The 16,713-nt window shown below is 43.2% G+C and overlaps 1 protein-coding gene across 5 annotated transcripts in view; it reads left to right on the top strand.

Annotated features, from left to right (window-relative positions):
* The window catches only part of ADGRF5 (adhesion G protein-coupled receptor F5), a 42,085-nt gene extending 25,649 nt beyond the window's left edge, over positions 1 to 16,436 (top strand). For 3 of the 5 annotated variants that reach the window (XM_035110333.3, XM_035110331.3, XM_035110330.3), the window contains 11 exons: positions 371 to 535; positions 721 to 942; positions 1,275 to 1,493; positions 2,275 to 2,439; positions 2,967 to 3,160; positions 4,592 to 4,768; positions 6,107 to 7,477; positions 8,604 to 8,645; positions 8,741 to 8,800; positions 10,720 to 10,804; positions 12,426 to 16,436. In XM_035110333.3, coding sequence (XP_034966224.2) covers positions 371 to 535; positions 721 to 942; positions 1,275 to 1,493; positions 2,275 to 2,439; positions 2,967 to 3,160; positions 4,592 to 4,768; positions 6,107 to 7,477; positions 8,604 to 8,645; positions 8,741 to 8,800; positions 10,720 to 10,804; positions 12,426 to 12,508 — 2,783 coding nt within the window. In that variant the 3' untranslated portion in view covers positions 12,509 to 16,436. The remainder of the gene's footprint in view (positions 1 to 370; positions 536 to 720; positions 943 to 1,274; positions 1,494 to 2,274; positions 2,440 to 2,966; positions 3,161 to 4,591; positions 4,769 to 6,106; positions 7,478 to 8,603; positions 8,646 to 8,740; positions 8,801 to 10,719; positions 10,805 to 12,425) is intronic. The other 2 variants (XM_088667098.1, XM_088667099.1) reach the window with 2 other exon arrangements.
* The last annotated feature ends 277 nt before the right edge of the window (positions 16,437 to 16,713 follow it).

The raw sequence follows: 16,713 nt of genomic DNA, 5'->3' as shown, positions 1-16,713 counted from the left end.
GCAGAAGGGATCTTTGTACCCTGGCACCGGATATGCTTAAAACGGCCCTGCACCTGACCTTACTAGATATGCTTAAGACGGCCCAGGGAGCAATTGTCTGGCGTATCCCTGAAAATATCCCTCTGGAATTAAAACAGGTAGCTTTGGATAAGTTTGTAGGACATGTTAGACCCAAAGTCTCTACTGGGAGTAGGAGCTGATAACATCCTGGCCAACTTCTAAATGGGGGTGACATCGTACTCTGACCACCCAGAGACACTGACACTGAAGCAACTCTTCAGCTTTGCTTTGAGTCGAGGGGTTGACCAGTTTCAGCATCAGTTGCAGGTAGTGCTTTGACCTGATTGTAACTCATTTCCCTTCCTTGCAGGGACCACCACTGCCACTCACAACTGTACCAAGTACCTCCTTCAGGCTAATGAATCTCAATGCCCAGCAGACAAGTCTGCAACCAAGACGGATTACACATGTGAGCTGAACACGACCAATGGTGCCCGCAAACACAAAGTTATCAGTGTTACATACTTTCGAGTGGGTAAGCATCTCTTTGAGAAGGACATTTCTCCTTTTATTTGTATGTGTGTATGCTATTCCGATGTTTATGTTTCTGCTATTTTACCGTAAGCCATGTTGAGACAATGTGCAAAGTGGGAGACAATCTACCTAAATAAACAAAATAATGAACTCACAATCAAATCCCCAATGTTTATGTTTCACCAGCAAATGTGAGCATATCTTCTAGAACAAATGGCAAGATTTCCGAGGGACACCGTTTCTCTCTAAGCTGCAACAGTGATGTGAGCAACTTTGACAGCGTCACCTGGCAAATCCAAAGTGGAAGCTCCACTAAGCAGGTTGACAGCGTGTGGCACAGCACCAGGCAGAAGGGAAAGGGGGCAACTTCTGTGCTGACAGTCGACAGCGCTAATCTGGACTGGGCTGGTGAGTGAAGTGCATCCCCACCGTCAGAACCAAAAACAAATAAAGCAATGGAAACCACCTTCGCAATACAATTTCCACCATGTGTGTTCCTGTATTGTGTTTAATAATAATAATGATAATGATAATAATATTTATTTACTGTATTTATTTATTCATACCCTGCCCATCTGGCTGGGTTTCCCCAACCACTCTGGGTGGCTCCCAACAGAAGACTAAAAACAGAATAAAACTTCAAACATTAAAAACTTCCTTAAATGCGCTAATTTAGAAAGATCTAGTTACTTGCTTGCTTCTGCTGTTGGCTAAAGAGCATCTGGTTTGATTGTTTTTAGGCAACTATACCTGCACCTTTTCCCAAAGATTTCTGAACAGCTCTGCACACATGCAAATCAACGTGTTTCCTTTGCCACTGAAAAAAGACATTATAAGGGATCCCATAAATGCATCCGTTCCTTGTCCAGGGACTCGGGTTCTAAGGTGCTGTACAAGCAAGAAGGGAAATTACACTGTGAAGTTCTCTCTTCAACAAAGGCCTCCCTTTGTTCAGGCAGGTAAGCAACCACTGGCCGGGTGGGAGAGAAGCAGGTGTGTGGCAACCGAAATGGCAGTGGAGTGTGTGCTCTGGACAGAGGTGCCAGTGAACGGCAGAGGCTGTGAAGCTAAAATTATTTTAACGTTTTCTCTTCAATCCAGACTTAACTTTTCAAGACAGTCGATGAAGAGCTTAGAGACCAACTTGCTCAGAGGTTTAATGTGGGTTATGGGCTAACATAGAGCGGCGTTACGTTTTTCGTAGCGCAGAAAAACTCTTTGACCTACTGAATTCTGCTGGAAGGCAATGAAAAAACAGGAGGCGACAATAGCAGGCAGCAGCTGCCTCCAGTTTCTTTGCATTTCAGCTTCTGAGCAGGAGTTTACCTGAGAAATGGCAACTTGGATTTTCAGCAGGAGCTCCCTTAAACCATCCTTCACTCAGCTCAGTGATGATCCTTTTTGAATTAGTGCCCTGCCTTGAGCACAGAAAGAACTACAGTAGTTAGAGCACGTGCTACGTGTGCATGAGGGAGAAGGTAATTTTATATTATTTTAAATGGACCACCTCAGCGTCACTTGTGCTCACACAACCTTAGTTTTACCCTGCACCATTCAAAACGTAAATCAAGCTGCCAATGGCTCTATTTATGTTTACAATATTTAGTGGCAGCTCCTCATTCAAAGCTCTCAAAGCAGTTCACAGACAAAAAACAGTTACCGGTACGTACATTTCCGACACACAAGTCGGCTCTCACTAATTCTACTTGCTGTCTGAATTTACCTCATTCTATACAAAAGCTTTTCCTACAGAAAGAAGAGGAAAAGACTGCTACCAACACACAGTAAATTTCACAGAAGCTCGCTGCAATTCTACAGAGCATTTATTACAAGTGTATTGTGAGTTCACTAACCAAATTGATGGGCGTGTTCAAAGTTCACCAATGGTCCTAAAACTTTTACCAGGTAAGGAGAAAATGTGGGCAATGGCATATGATATCTCTAGAGTTGCCATAGCCCAGTTATATTTGCAAATTGTGCAAAATGTTTACTAATGATGCAAATAAAGTATGTTAATTTGGGCATTTTCTGTCAGTTAATTTTATTTATTTACTGTACTGTATTTCTATCCCACTCTTCAGACAAGTATTGTCTCTCGAAGTGTCTCACATCAATAAAAATGGAAAACGGAAGAGAGACACTTTGCATTTGTAAATGGCTGGTGTCCTTTTTTGGTATTAATTTTGTATTTCAATTGAACAAAAGAAGTAGCAATAAAATAAAAAGTGCAGAGGAAGGTATAATCTATTGCTACGTATACATGCACATCTTATTATTATTATTTGTGTGTGTGTGTTTATTTGCAGCTTACTATATTTTGTATAAATGTGATCCAAATGTCCTTATACTTGCCCATACATTATACTTGTCTACACTGTATGGTGTCCTGATGTTTCAAGAGATAAAACAATCTCTTTTCCTTTCTTTCATAGCAAAGAAGGTAGCATGCAATTCTTCAGAGATTGGCACTGGAGAGGATGGAGCTGAGCTCACAAGGCCTTGCTTGAATGAGAAAAACCACCCTGTCAAAGGAAGTATCACCTATAAGTGCAAAAATAATTTGTGGGAAATAGTGGGAAAGAGCTGCCTAGCTGTCCCAGTGGATGACCTTCTCAGTTCTGCAGAGGTAAAAGCATCCCTTTGTGTGGGCCCTCTATCTCTTCTTAGAGACTTGGGCTGCGTTGCCTGGAAGTCAGCTCAACTGAAGCCAGTTGCCTTCCAAGTCATGTGCAAGTAAAAACACTTAGGATTGGGCGATAGGTAGCACAGGTTGCCTCCAGACTATTCAGCGAAATAGATTTTTAAAACTAAACATTATACACTGCAACAACTCAAATTAGCAGCCTTGTGCAAAACGAGTTGAGCACATATGTAAGCAGAACATTGCTGGGATATATCAGCAGGTTTAAGAGCTTTTAAAATGGTGACAAAGAGGGCACAAAGTACGAATCATTCATTTGGAGGGAACAGATTCACAATATTTATCTAGCTAGGATACAGCACTTGCCCAAAAGTGAGGCACATAGGATAATAATAATAATAATAATAATAATAATAATAATAATAATAAAGCGATAAAACATCAAACATTAAAAACTTCCCTAAACAGGGCTGCCTTCAGATGTCTTCTAAAAGTCTGATAGTTGTTTATTTCTTTGACATCTGATGAAAAGGGAGCCACTACCAAGAAGGCCCTCTGTCTGGTTCCCTGTAACCACACGTCTCACAGTGAGGGAACTGCCAGGAGGCCCTCTGCGCTGGACCTCAGTGTCCGGGTTGAATGATGGGGGTGGAGACGCTCCTTCAGGTATACAGGACTGAGGCCATTTAGGGCTTTAAAGGTCAGCACCAACACTTTGAATTTTGCTTGGAAACATACTGAGAGTGAATGTAGGTCTTACAGGACCAGTGTTATATGGTCTCGGTGGCCACTCCCAGTCACCAGTCTAGCTGCCGCATTCTGCATTAATTGTAATTTCTGGGTCACACCTGATGTGATATCCAGCTATGGATGTTATGGAAATGAATTTGGCACTGGAGCTGTATCTACTCTGACCGGTTTTAACGTTATTAGAATGATACTAGATCTATTGTTCTAAAATGTCCCAGGGCATACTTACACTGTACTGCACTGTACTTAAAATTGGTTTATTTTCGTCAAAACACTTTCTCTGCAGCGCCCTCTGGTGTCACATTTTAATAACACATTAAGAATGTTAAAAGCAACAAGTCATTTGTCCCTCTGCGTTATCGCAACTCTTCCTTAACCTTTCCTAACATTAAAAACACAAGTGTAGATGTGCCCCAAGTTGCATACTGCTGATTAGTGTTTCCACCTCTCTGTACCCAGGGCATCCAAAGCTTTTCAAACAAAAATCCCAGTCACCCGGGAAATCAGGAAATTGCATTTTTGTGACGCAAGATTCCCTTCTAGAATTAATTGCACAACATTCTGTGCCTCTTCCAGCTGGCTGAAGAGAATCTGTGGGCTTTCTATTTAATAACAAGCCTTAAGCGCAATTTACTCTGTGTTTAACGCATTTAACTTCAATTCTAGTCTTTGGTGTCTAGTCCTGAGCAAAAGAAGAATTTGCCTGAATTCCTCAGCCACCTGAACCGTACCGTCAAGCAACAGCAGCAAAGTATGAAAGCTGTTGCAAACCTGAAAGCTGTTGTGGAAATTTTGAATATGATTTCAGTCGTGCCGGTAGCAGCTGAGCGGGCAACAATGGAAGTAAGTTACAGAAGACTTTGCAGAAGTTGAGAACTCCTTTCTTTTCATCTGCACTAGTTGGATATGCTTAGCCTGGAAAAGAGGAGACAGAGCCATCTTCAAATATCTCAAGGGCTGCCACGTGAAAGATGACGAAAGCTTGTTTTCTCCTTCAGGCAGCCCTGTTTAGGGAAGCTTTTAATGTTTAACAGGCTATTGTATTTTAATATTTTGTGGGAAGCCGCCCAGAGCGGCTGGGGAAACCCAGCCAGATGGGTGGGATATAAATAATAAATTCTTCTTATATTATTATTATTCAATTATTATTCAGCTAGTTTTGTTGTGCATTTGAATTTATCCCAGAATTTCTGCCTGCTTCTCACCTTGCCCATCTTGCAAATAAAATGTTTGCATAAAAGTCTTCTTAGTGGGCTGTGGCTGAACTGGCGATCTTTTGTCTGCTCTTTGCCTTACTGTTATATTGATGACTCCCGTTCAGGAGTTGAATAGACTGGACCTGGCAGCTCGATTTATGCAAGGTTTGAGGATGTTTCTCAGAGTGCCTTTAGGACATCATGTTTTGAGATGAGGCTGGTCTCAGGTTTGTACCAAGGTCAAGGAAGGTTCATGGTGGAGAATCTCATGTCATATTTCAGTTATGTCAAGCTTTCATTTGAATGCTATTAGATAAACCATAGGAATAAGTTCAGATTCACCCACCTATTCACAAGAGCATGACAGAGTAGCTCAGGAAAGAAGAAAAGGAGAAAGCATCAGGATCAACGTGGAAATGTCAAGAGTTTGTTCCAATAATTCTTACAGAAGTTAAATCAAGAGCTATACTTTTCCTAAATAATAATGAGCAAACAGAGGCAAAGTTTCAGTTTTTACCATGAAACAAATACCTGTGCAGGACCTCAGACTGTCTACAGCACAGCCTCCTGGCTTGCTGTGGATGTTATAGGTTGATCGACTGTTGGATATGACAGCATCACAATATGATAAAATAGGTATCTGCATCTAATAATGTATTTGAAATATGAGAGGCGCTTGAGCTTTCAACCATCTGACCTTCCAAATGGCTAATGAAACAATCTATGGCCTTTAAAACAGGGTGGGTGGGTGGGGGTTATTGTTTTGCTTGTTCTCATACTATGAATTTTTTGATTTTTATATTGTAAACTGCCCTGTGAACTTTGAATGAAGGGTCATATATAAATTCAATAAATAAATAATAAATGATATGAAAAGTTGGTAGTTGGATTAGGGTTAAATGAAAAGGGATTGGAATTTCTAATGCACGCTGATAATTTTGTTACTGGACTTCAGTAATCTCTCTTTATTCTCTTATTATTGCAGAATTTTTTATCCACAGTAGACATGGTTATCAGCAGTCCAACAAAAACTTGGAAGGATTTTGAGAATGGGACTTCTCAATTACTGGCTTCAGTGGAACAATTTTCTGATTCCCTTCAACCTATTAACAATTCTATTCCTTCCATCAGCTATGACAACCTCCAGCTCAAAGGTGTGGTCATTGACAAAAGCAAGGTTTCAGACTACGATGAGAGCTTTACATTCTCCAAGCCCTCAAACCTCAGTGGTAGTGTGCTAATTAACGAAGCAAAAATTAAAACTGAAGACTCCATCTCCACCATTATCAGTGTGGCTTACTCAACTTTGGGGCCTATTATTCCACAGTATAAAAAGATGGATGAATTCATAGTAAATGGTTTGGTGATGACAACGCTAATCAATGCCAGCAGCAGACTAAGTCAAGATTTCAGGATCATTATGACATTTTCGAAGGATAACAAGACCCTGAAAAATCCTCGATGTGTATTTTGGAATTTCAGCTTTTCAGAGGATGGTGGAGGTTGGGACAATACTGGCTGTGAAAGCATAGAGAAAGGGGACAATGTCACTTGCTCCTGTAATCACTTGACTTCATTCTCCATTTTGATGTCTCCCGGTCATGATCCATGGGACATGTTGGATTACATGTCTTACATTGGTGTGAGCATTTCTATATTGAGCCTGGTGGCCTGCATTGGCATAGAATTTGCCGTGTGGAAATCAGTGACCAAAGCAAGAATATCCTACATGCGCCATGTTTGCATACTGAACATAGTGATTTCTCTCCTCATTGCAGACATCTGGTTCCTTGTGGTAGCAGTAATGTATGACACAAACACAGAAATGGACCAGGCCTGGCTCTGCATAGCAGCAGCATTCTTTGTTCAGTTTTTCTACCTCTGTGTCTTCTTTTGGATGCTAACATTGGGCCTCATGGTGTTCTACCACGTGGTCTTTATCTTACATAATGCAGGCAAGACCATCATGAAAGCTCTCGGCTTCTGCTTGGGATACTTTTGCCCACTAGTTATATCTGCTATCACCGTAAGCAGCACCCACCCCCATTACACAAGAAAAAAGGTCTGTTTACTCAACTGGGATGAGAGTAGAGCTCTCTTGGCTTTAGTCATTCCTGCCATGATCATTGTCGCTGTCAATGTGATTGTTACCATTGTGGTCATAGCGAAAATACAAAGACGTTCCATTGGTGAAAAATCAATCAACGAAGAAAGGAGCTCATTGCATCGCATCACCAAGTGTATCGGTGTTCTGACATCACTCTTAGGCTTCACCTGGTTATTTGGTCTTGCTACAGTCATCCCTGGAAGCCCTAGAGCATTCCACTACTTATTTACTCTCTTCAATGCTTTTCAGGTAAGTAGATCAAAGATACTAGCCGTTTGCTATGCTTAACTGATAAAAAAATATTGTCAACACTTTCTTGGGACTCCACACGAGAAGGTGATTCATATTGTTATTTTTCATGTGGTAAGAATCTAGCGATGTCACTGAATTTGGACTTCTGTGCTAAGCCTGGCCCTGTTCTCCCCTTGCCCATCCTAGAGAGGAAATGGCTAAAATCTGGTGGAATACTGTGATAGTGAACTATTAACTGAACCTGGCCCTATCTTTGTTTGCTCTACAGGTATGTCTTAGATTGCTACCCCCTCTTCCTTGGTGCCCCCCCCCCCCAATTCAGGAGTTTGAATAGACTTTGCTAGCAACATAAGTGCAGATTCACACACTCCTGTTCATACAACCCAGGAGGAGTGAAGAGGCTGCAGTCTTCTTTCCTAGAGCCTGTGCCATCACATGACCCATGACCTAGGCCTGTTTCTCCTTTACTGCTATTAAACCTACTATAAGTATTTATTTCCTCACCTGAGAAATGCTGAGATTAAAGCACTGTAGTCCCCAAATTGAGCACTGATCCCCACATTAACACCTGTGACTGTGAGTTCAAAGTCACCTCTAGATTGAATCCAGAATTGCAAGCGGAGCAAATGTTTGTGAAAGATTCCTTGTTCCATTATATATGCGCTCATTTATTTATTTATTTTATATACTGCCCTATACCCGGGGGTCTCATTCCAGGATCAAATCAGAAACTGGGACTGTCCCTGGAAAATAGGGGTACTTGGAGGGTCTGTTATACTACAATTCTGATCCTACTTAACAGGGACTAAGTCTCACTGAACTCAATAGGAAATGCATAGGATTGCAATGTGAGGTCTCTTTCCCCAGTATATTGCTTGTTGACCTTTTAAAGCTTGTCATCGGGATTAGTTTGTAATCCCCAGAATGTTATCCAAAACTTCTCACTTATTTTTCTCCTAGGCTCACAAATCCATTATCCATGTTTCCCCCCATACACTTTGGCAATCGGTGTTCAGAAATGCTGTTCTTCCTTTGGAATTACCGTACATAAGACAGATCCTTTGGCCTTTAGATTCAGGCATTTTACAAATGTGTATAATATTAATATGAAAATATTTTGCAGGGATTATTCATTCTGCTGCTTGGAATCCTCTCAGATAGGAAGGTAGGAAATGAATTTTAAAATATTAGAGCTTTATTTTATTCTATTGAATTGCAGAGATTATTTGATATTGGCTTTCCTTTGTTTCAAATGTGCAGGTACGGGAAGCTCTGTGGAATAAGTGTTCCCTCTCCAGCTGGAGTTCACAACACACAAAGGTAATATTATTCCCAAGAATAAATAGTGGGTTGGAGCCAAAGGTGCTCTTCTAAACGCAGAAGAAATCCACTGCTAATGGAAGCATGGTTTTAAATCTTGCACTGTCTAATTTGTAATAGACTCTCTCTAATTTTAATCCCTCAGCAATGAATGAGAAAACCTTTATTTTATCAACCTTTATAAACAGTATGTGTTTGAAACTGTTCACAATAAGGAAAAGGGAGGGAATGGGGGAATGGAAAAAACATATCACCATCACTATCATCCTCATCAGACAGGATTTTGTAACGGACTGTCTTTCTTATGTTTAAGGCATAATGGTTTACAGCAGGGGCTGCCAACCTTTTAGAATCAGTGGCAACATTTGGATGGCGGCCTGTGCAGGCATGGCATAACACACGATAAGAGAGAGCACTGTCATGGCAAAACTTTTCTCATAATTGTATTTCCATACTAGAAACGGCTTGATCTGTTGAATTTCTGCCTGTCATACAGCTGCTAAAAGCATAAGAACCCAATTCCCCCCATGCTAACCCTAAACCAAAGGCTAGGCTACTATTCAGCATCTCTGAGTAAACATGAATGCCAAAGCACTGTGAGTTACCTACATAGTGAATTCTTAATTTAGCTCCTGCATAGCAGGACCTAACAGAAGCAGAAGACATCAAGAAGAGGTGGCAAGAATACACAGAGGAATTATACCAGAAAGATATGGAGGTCTCGTACACCCCAGGTAGTGTGGTTGCTGACCTTGAGCCAGACATCCTGGAGAGTGAAGTCAAATGGGCATTAGAAAGCACTGCTAATAACAAGGCCAGCGGAAGTGATGACATTCCAGCTGAACTATTTAAAATTTTAAAAGATGATGCTGTCAAGGTGCTACACTTCATATGCCAACAAGTTTGGGAAACTCAGCAGTGGCCAGAGGATTGGAGAAGATCGGTCTACATCCCAATCCCAAAGAAGGGCAGTGCCAAAGAATGCTCCAACTACCGCACAATTGCGCTCATTTCATACGCGAGCAAGAAAAGCAATGACAAACCTAGGCATCATCTTAAAAAGCAGAGACATCACCTTGCTGACAAAGGTCCGTATAGTTAAACTATGGTTTTCCCAGTAGTGATGTATGGAAGTGAGAGCTGGACCATAAAGAAGGCTGATCGCCGAAGAATTGATGCTTTTGAACTATGGTGCTGGAGGAGACTCTTGAGAGTCCCATGGACTGCAAGAAGATCAAACCTATCCATTCTTAAGGAAATCAGCCCTGAGTGCTCACTGGAAGGACAGATCATGAAGCTGAGGCTCCAATACTTTGGCCACCTCATGAGAAGAGAAGACTCCCTGGAAAAGACCCTGATGTTGGGAAAGATTGAGGACACAAGGAGAAGGGGACGACAGAGGACGAGATGGCTGGACAGTGTTCTTGAAGCTACGAACATGAGTTTGACCAAACTGCGGGAGGCAGAGGAAGACAGGAGTGCCTGGCGTGCTATGGTCCAGGCGTTCTTTGGTTGTATAGAAAGCTCTGTGTGCAAATTCCTGTTTGTGTGCGGGGGCTCCATGGGATCAGGACCCTTGGCTGTGTGCGCAGTTCAAGTCTTGGACTTTCTGTAATGATACATTTGGGGTGGGGCTAAAAGTGCAGCTGCTCTCCATGGTCCATATGGTTCTGCCATGCATACTCTGGTGCAAGGGACATGTTTGCTATCTCCAACACTTTCCTATCTGTGTTTATGGTTTGCACTAGGACTGTGCAAGGGCCCCCTTGTGATTTTGACAATCCTTAGTTTTAAGTTAGTTAACTTAGTTTTAAGTATGAGGTTTTCTACAATTGCCAGATTAAAGCTAAGACTAAATAAAAGCCTGTCCTATAGAAAATGCTGCTTGCTCTTCACTAATATGTGCTTGTGTCTTACAGTCAACATCCCAAGGCATGTCGGCTCCTATGCTTTCCATCAGTTCTCCATTCTCAAAAACTTTAAACAACTTGTTTGGCAAAACAGGTACAGTATGTAATCAGCCACCAACTTCCTTGTACAATTTCAAATGTTCTTCTGTATGTTGGGCCTTCAGATTCATGCCATTTCAATGCACTGCAAGGCCAATTGCTGTGCTAACACAACAAGAAGCCAGATATGCCGTAGAAGCCAGATGTGCAAAGCATTGCTTGCTGGAAGCGATGCCCTGATGGTTCAGGCTGACTGTAACCACATCAGTTCATTATGAGGGGAAGGCGCTTTCCAAGCATGGTTACCATCAGCCTCCAAAAGTAGTTGGGGGCCTCTGCGATAACAGTGCCCAAAATGCTGCACTTCAGCAATGGAGACCCATGTACAACATTATCTTGGATGGTCTTCAACAGCTCAGCCCAACCCCTGTTGCCAGAATAAGGGTGCAATCCAAACTCCCACCCTTAGAGGGTACCACTGTATCTGCAGTGGCAGCAGACAGTGAGGAAGGGGAGAATGCCTGGGCTCCAAACAGACCCTGATGGCCGCATGAGCTTGAGTCTGGTGCAGTAACTGGGCACAGAGCAGGTCAAATGTATGCCGCTCAACAGCAGCGAGACAGACTTGCAATCAGCGCCATCCTCTCTCTACCCCAAGACACACACACACACCCATTTCAGGGTCTTCCTGTGGTCAGCACTGCTACCAGGAGAAGGAGGTGTGTGTCCATGGAGCTGCGGGCAGCTTGGGTGTAGCTGGGAGAGCTGAGCAGAGGGACAGCTCTGCCTTAATTGAAGCCACCCTTCAGTCAGGTATAAAGTGGGAGCCTGCTGGATGCGGCCCTGGCCAGCTAGTCCAGCACCCTACTTTCCAAAAAACTCAAATTCTGGGCTGCAAGAGCTCCATGATCTCTGCCAAACATTAGATCATGGAGCTCTTGCAGCCCAGACTTTGAGTTTTTTAAAGAAAGCTACCAGTTTATAGCTTAATTTGAAACCCCCTTTTTGCCTGCGTCTTAGGCCTTGAATATGCAAAATTAGTGTTTCCTTACTCTTTATTTTTGAATGATGTTTATTGAAAATACAGCCCTTTCAATTTCCTTCTGAGGAAACTGTTAATCGCAGTGAAACGAGGTTGTAGCTGGCATCCCGTTAAGGCTTTGATTATTTTCGTTAATTATTTCTATATCAGTCGTTACTATTAGTTTTCTGATATCCTTAGCTCCTTAAATATTTTTATTTTATCCGATTACCTCTCGTTTCAGGGAATTTCATGGTATATTTGTTTCTGTTATATTTGGTTTCTATCAGCCATATTGGCAGTGGCAGAGCAGAGGTTTGTGTGTGTCATAGCTGCCAAGTCCCGGTTAGAAAAATACAGGATCAGCAGCGCCGGCACCGGAAGTCGCTTCTACGCATGTCCAGACATGTGTAGAAGCAACTTCCGGTGCCGGCGCTGCCCGGTTTCCGGTGCCCAGACATGGGCAGAGTGGCACCGGAAGAAATCCGGGGGAATAACGGGATATTTCGCCATTCAGGATGACAACGGGAAACACCTTTAAAAACGGGGGTTTCCTGGGGAAAACGGGAGACTTGGCAGCTATGGTGTGTGTGCTTTACATGCCTAAAAATGAAACAGCATTTTTTGAACATTATTTTGCCTTTGTGTGCTGCAGGAAAATATCAAGTCTCTTCTACAGAACCAACATCTTCTTCAGCTTCTGAAAGCACTTCAAAGGCATATTCTTTGCTAAACTGAGAAGCTTGGAAGACATCGGAGCTGTTTCCCCTGATGTTGCAATAAGGATGGAAAGAATTGGTGAATAATGGAAGCATGGACTTTGTATAGGCTGTAAAGAACTGCGGTGTAATAGTTTAACATAATATTTCTTTGGTATACCATGCACTCTCTGGAAAGTTAATTCTAATATCTGCTCGATGCTAGAAGAAATTCAGTGATGCGGGTCCCAATGCCGTAAGAAGCTGATTCCAGCTTGGGATTCATCCAGTCCAGCCTTTCGCATGATGAATTCTGCATATAAGTTAAATAAGCAGGGAGACAATATACAGCCTTGTCGTACTCCTTTCCCAGTTTTGAACCAATCAGTTATTCCATATCCAGTTCTAACTGTAGCTTCTTGTCCCACATAGAGATTTCTCAGGAGACAGATGAGATGATCAGGCACTCCCATTTCTTTAAGAACTTCCCATAGTTTGCTGTGATCAACACAGTCAAATGCTTTTGCATAGCCATTGAAGCAGAAGTAGATATTTTTCTGAAACTCTCTAGCTTTCTCCATAATCCAGCACATGTTTGCAATTTGGTCTCTGGTTCCTCTGCCCCTTCGAAATCCAGCTTGCACTTCTGGGAGTTCTCGGCCCACATACTGCCTTGTAGAATTTTAAGCATAACCTTGCTAGCGTGTGAAATGAGCGCAATTGTGCGGTAGTTGGAGCATTCTTTGGCACTGCCCTTCTTTGGGATTGGGATGTAGACTGATCTTCTCCAATCCTCTGGCCACTGCTGAGTTTCCCAAACTTGTTGGCATATTGAGTGTAGCACCTTAACACTATCCTCTTTTAAAATTTTAAATAGTTCAGCTGGAATGTCATCACTTCCACTGGCCTTGTTATTAAGGCCCATTTGACTTCACTCTCCAGGATGTCTGGCTCACTCTCCAGGATGTCAGCAAGCACACTACCTGGGGTGTACGAGACCTCCCTATCTTTCTGGTATAATTCCTATGTGTATTCTTGCCACCTCTTCCTGATGTCTTCTGCTTCTGTTAGGTCCTTTCAACTGTTGTCCTTTATTATGGTAATCTTTGTACGAAATGTTCCTTTCATATCTCCAATTTTCTTGAACAGATCTCTGGTTTTCCCCATTCTGTTGTTTTCCTCTATTTCTTTGCATTGCTCATTTAAGAAGGCCCTCTTGTCTCTCCAGCGACTGAGGAGGGAGCACAAGGCTTCTGCCTCTTGGATTTGTGTGACTGTCCAGGCTTGTGTGTGTGTTTGTTTCTGGCCGGTGACCTTGCAGGTGACCTTGGAAGTGTGCTCTCCCTGAGCACATGGTCCGAGGGGGCGGGGCTTCTGTTTAAGCCATTTTTTAGATTTAGGGGAGTTAGTCTCAAACATTTATTGGGGGAGCCCTAGGCTTCTTTTTTGTCCTGACCTCAAGCTTTTCAAGATGGAGGGTGAGAGAACAACTGCAGTCACCTGCAATTCCTGCACAATTTTTGTATTCTTGCCAAAGGATGTAGGCAGCTACACCTGCAGCAATTGCAAGTTGGTTGCCCTACTAGAAGACAAGGTCCAGCAACTTCAGGCCTGTGTATCTACGTTCCAGAGAATTAAAGAGCTGGAGCTTTTCTTGGATGCAGCAGAGCACATCTTCTGCACCAAGGAGGAGACAGGGGACATCCCTGAGGAGGAGGTCAGTTCCCCAACACAGGAGCCAGATGTATGGAGGAATGTGACTCATAGAAGCAGAAGGCCCAGGGATCACTCTGAGGGTTTAGAACTACACACTCGATTCGAAGTGCTCTCCCTTAACATGGAAGATGAAGAACAGACTCCATTTGAAGATCTCTCCCATCACAGTTGATCAGAAATATGAAGACGAGCAGCAAAGTCAGTCCTTCGGGAATATGCAGGTGACTTTGGAAGGGACAGCACATGGAAGAATCATGACCAAGCCTATTAGGAGGCGTGTAGTGGTGATAGGGGATTCCCTACTGAGGGGTACAGAAGCAGTGATCTGTGGGCCTGACAAGACGTCTCGAGAGGTGTGCTGTCTCCCCGGGGCCAAGATCCAAGATGTAACAGAACGGCTGCAAGGAATCATAAAACCCACTGACAAATACTGTTTCCTTTTGGTCCATGTGGGAACCAATGACACTGCAAGCCATAGCCTCCAGAAGATCAAAAGTGATTATGAGTCTCTGGGCAGGAAGTTGAAGCAATTAAATGCATAAATTGTCATCTCATCTGTCCTCCCAGTTGAACGACGTGGCACAGGGAGAGAGGGAAAAATAGGGGAAGTGAACAACTGGCTTCGCAAATGGTGCAAACAGGAACGGTTTGGATTATTAGACCATGGTCTGCAGTTTCTTGAAGATGGACTTCTGGCAAGTGATGGGCTGCACCTCAGAAAGGTTGGGGGGAATGTTTTTGCCAAGAATCTAAAAAACCTCATCAGGAGGGCTTTAAACTGACTTATGTGGGGGAGGGAGACAGTGGTCCTGAAGTAGGAGTCTATCAAATGCTGAAGATGATCATCCAAATGTCAAGGACCAAATGGAGCAAATAGCACGCAAACCTAGTGGTGGGAGGAGAAAATCCTTAAATAAGAGCCTAGGGGGGTGATCAGTGGTCTTCAATGTCTGTATACTAATGCACAGAGCATGGGAAATAAACATTAGGAAGAACTTCCTGACAGTAAGAGCTGTTCGACAGTGGAATTTGCTGTCAAGGAGTGTGGTGGAGTCTCCTTCTTTGGAGGTCTTTAAGCAGAGGCTTGACAGCCATCTGTCAGGAATGCTTTGATGGTGTTTCCTGCTTGGCAGGGGGTTGGACTGGATGGCCCTTGCGGTCTCTTCCAACTTTATGATTCTGTGATTCTCCTTGGTATTTTTTGGAAATCTGCATTTCCAAAAGAGATACAACAGGCACCTCAAACGAGTTCCTTGCTGGATTGTAGCATTTCTGGGTGGGTTTGTTTTTGTGTTTTTTGCAATGTTTGAAGCCGGACCTCCCAAACTTTTCATATGTACATATAGGCACACCTGAAAAATCAGAAAAACTGTTGTGGACCCTCCTACAAAATGGTGGTTGTGAGGACCTTGCTAGTACAAAGCACAAGTAAATTGCTCAAGAAGCAAACACAGTTTAAGCTTGAGCCAGACAATGCAATTGTTCTCACAAAGCACAATAAAATACCAACTTCACTGGAAGAAAACTGATGCTCAGATATGCACACCACAGACAAACCCCAGCAATTTGCATTGCAACAGCCAATTGCAAAATGCGAAACACGTTCTGGCTGAAATGAATGGGGCTGTTTTTAACACTAAATGGCAGGCCCAAGGGGTTGATCTGCATCAGGCCCCTCATAATGTGTTTTCACCTTTTGCTGCCTATTGGAGTCTCAATCTGGATTGTATTCGCACTACTGTACCATTAAGCACCCACCACCACATGGCGTAGAGCCCCCTGCAGTAGCATTTTATAGGGAGGCTCTGTGGCTTCCCCTCTTCCCCTCCCCAGCTCATCTCCTCTCTCTTCACTCCCTCCGGTTTCCAAAGGGGCACCTGGCACTGCCCAAAGGCCCAGGCGCTGGGCAGCACAGGCTCTGTCTCCTGCAGGCTGCTGGGGGGCTCCGCTTCCAGGAGCAGCCCAAGGCCGAGCAAAACATAGCAGGTGGACAGGAGGCCTTGAAGGGGCAAGGGAGGGGGTTCTCGTGGCGCCCACAAGGGCCGACGGGACACCTGGAGACAAGGCTACACTGACCTGTGCAGGAAAGAGTGAAGTTGAATGAAGCAGGACTCCTGCTTAAGAAAGAGTAATAGGACTATCATTGCTTTACTAAAATGAAGGGGAAATTTCTAACTTTTCTGTAAACATGTAAATATATATTTATTTATGGTCATACTTAATAAAAGGTGCTTGCACTGTGTTTAAACAAACACCTTGCCCTCCGTTAACCATTTCTTTTCAAACAGCAACTATAGATAGCTGCTGAATTACTACTTGCCAGCTTTTGTTTCATGCCAGCAGTTCACAGGAGGAGCTGCTTCAGATGGTTCCGTTCTACATGCCAGAACAGCCAGTTCCACAGATAAATTCAGAGGCAGCTCTTAACTGGCACTAGACGAGACGGAGTAGTAGGAGTCCAGAAAACATTCTTATTCTATTCTCTATTCCTGATCCAAACTGGAGGCGTACTGGAAACACTGTGTGACT

This window comes from Zootoca vivipara, chromosome 3, assembly GCF_965207765.1.
Source record: "Zootoca vivipara chromosome 3, rZooViv2.hap1.1, whole genome shotgun sequence".
In the NCBI taxonomy this organism is placed as follows: Eukaryota; Metazoa; Chordata; class Lepidosauria; order Squamata; family Lacertidae; genus Zootoca; species Zootoca vivipara.
The sequence above is the reverse complement of the archived record's forward strand: the minus strand, read 5'-3'. Positions and strand labels throughout refer to the sequence as shown.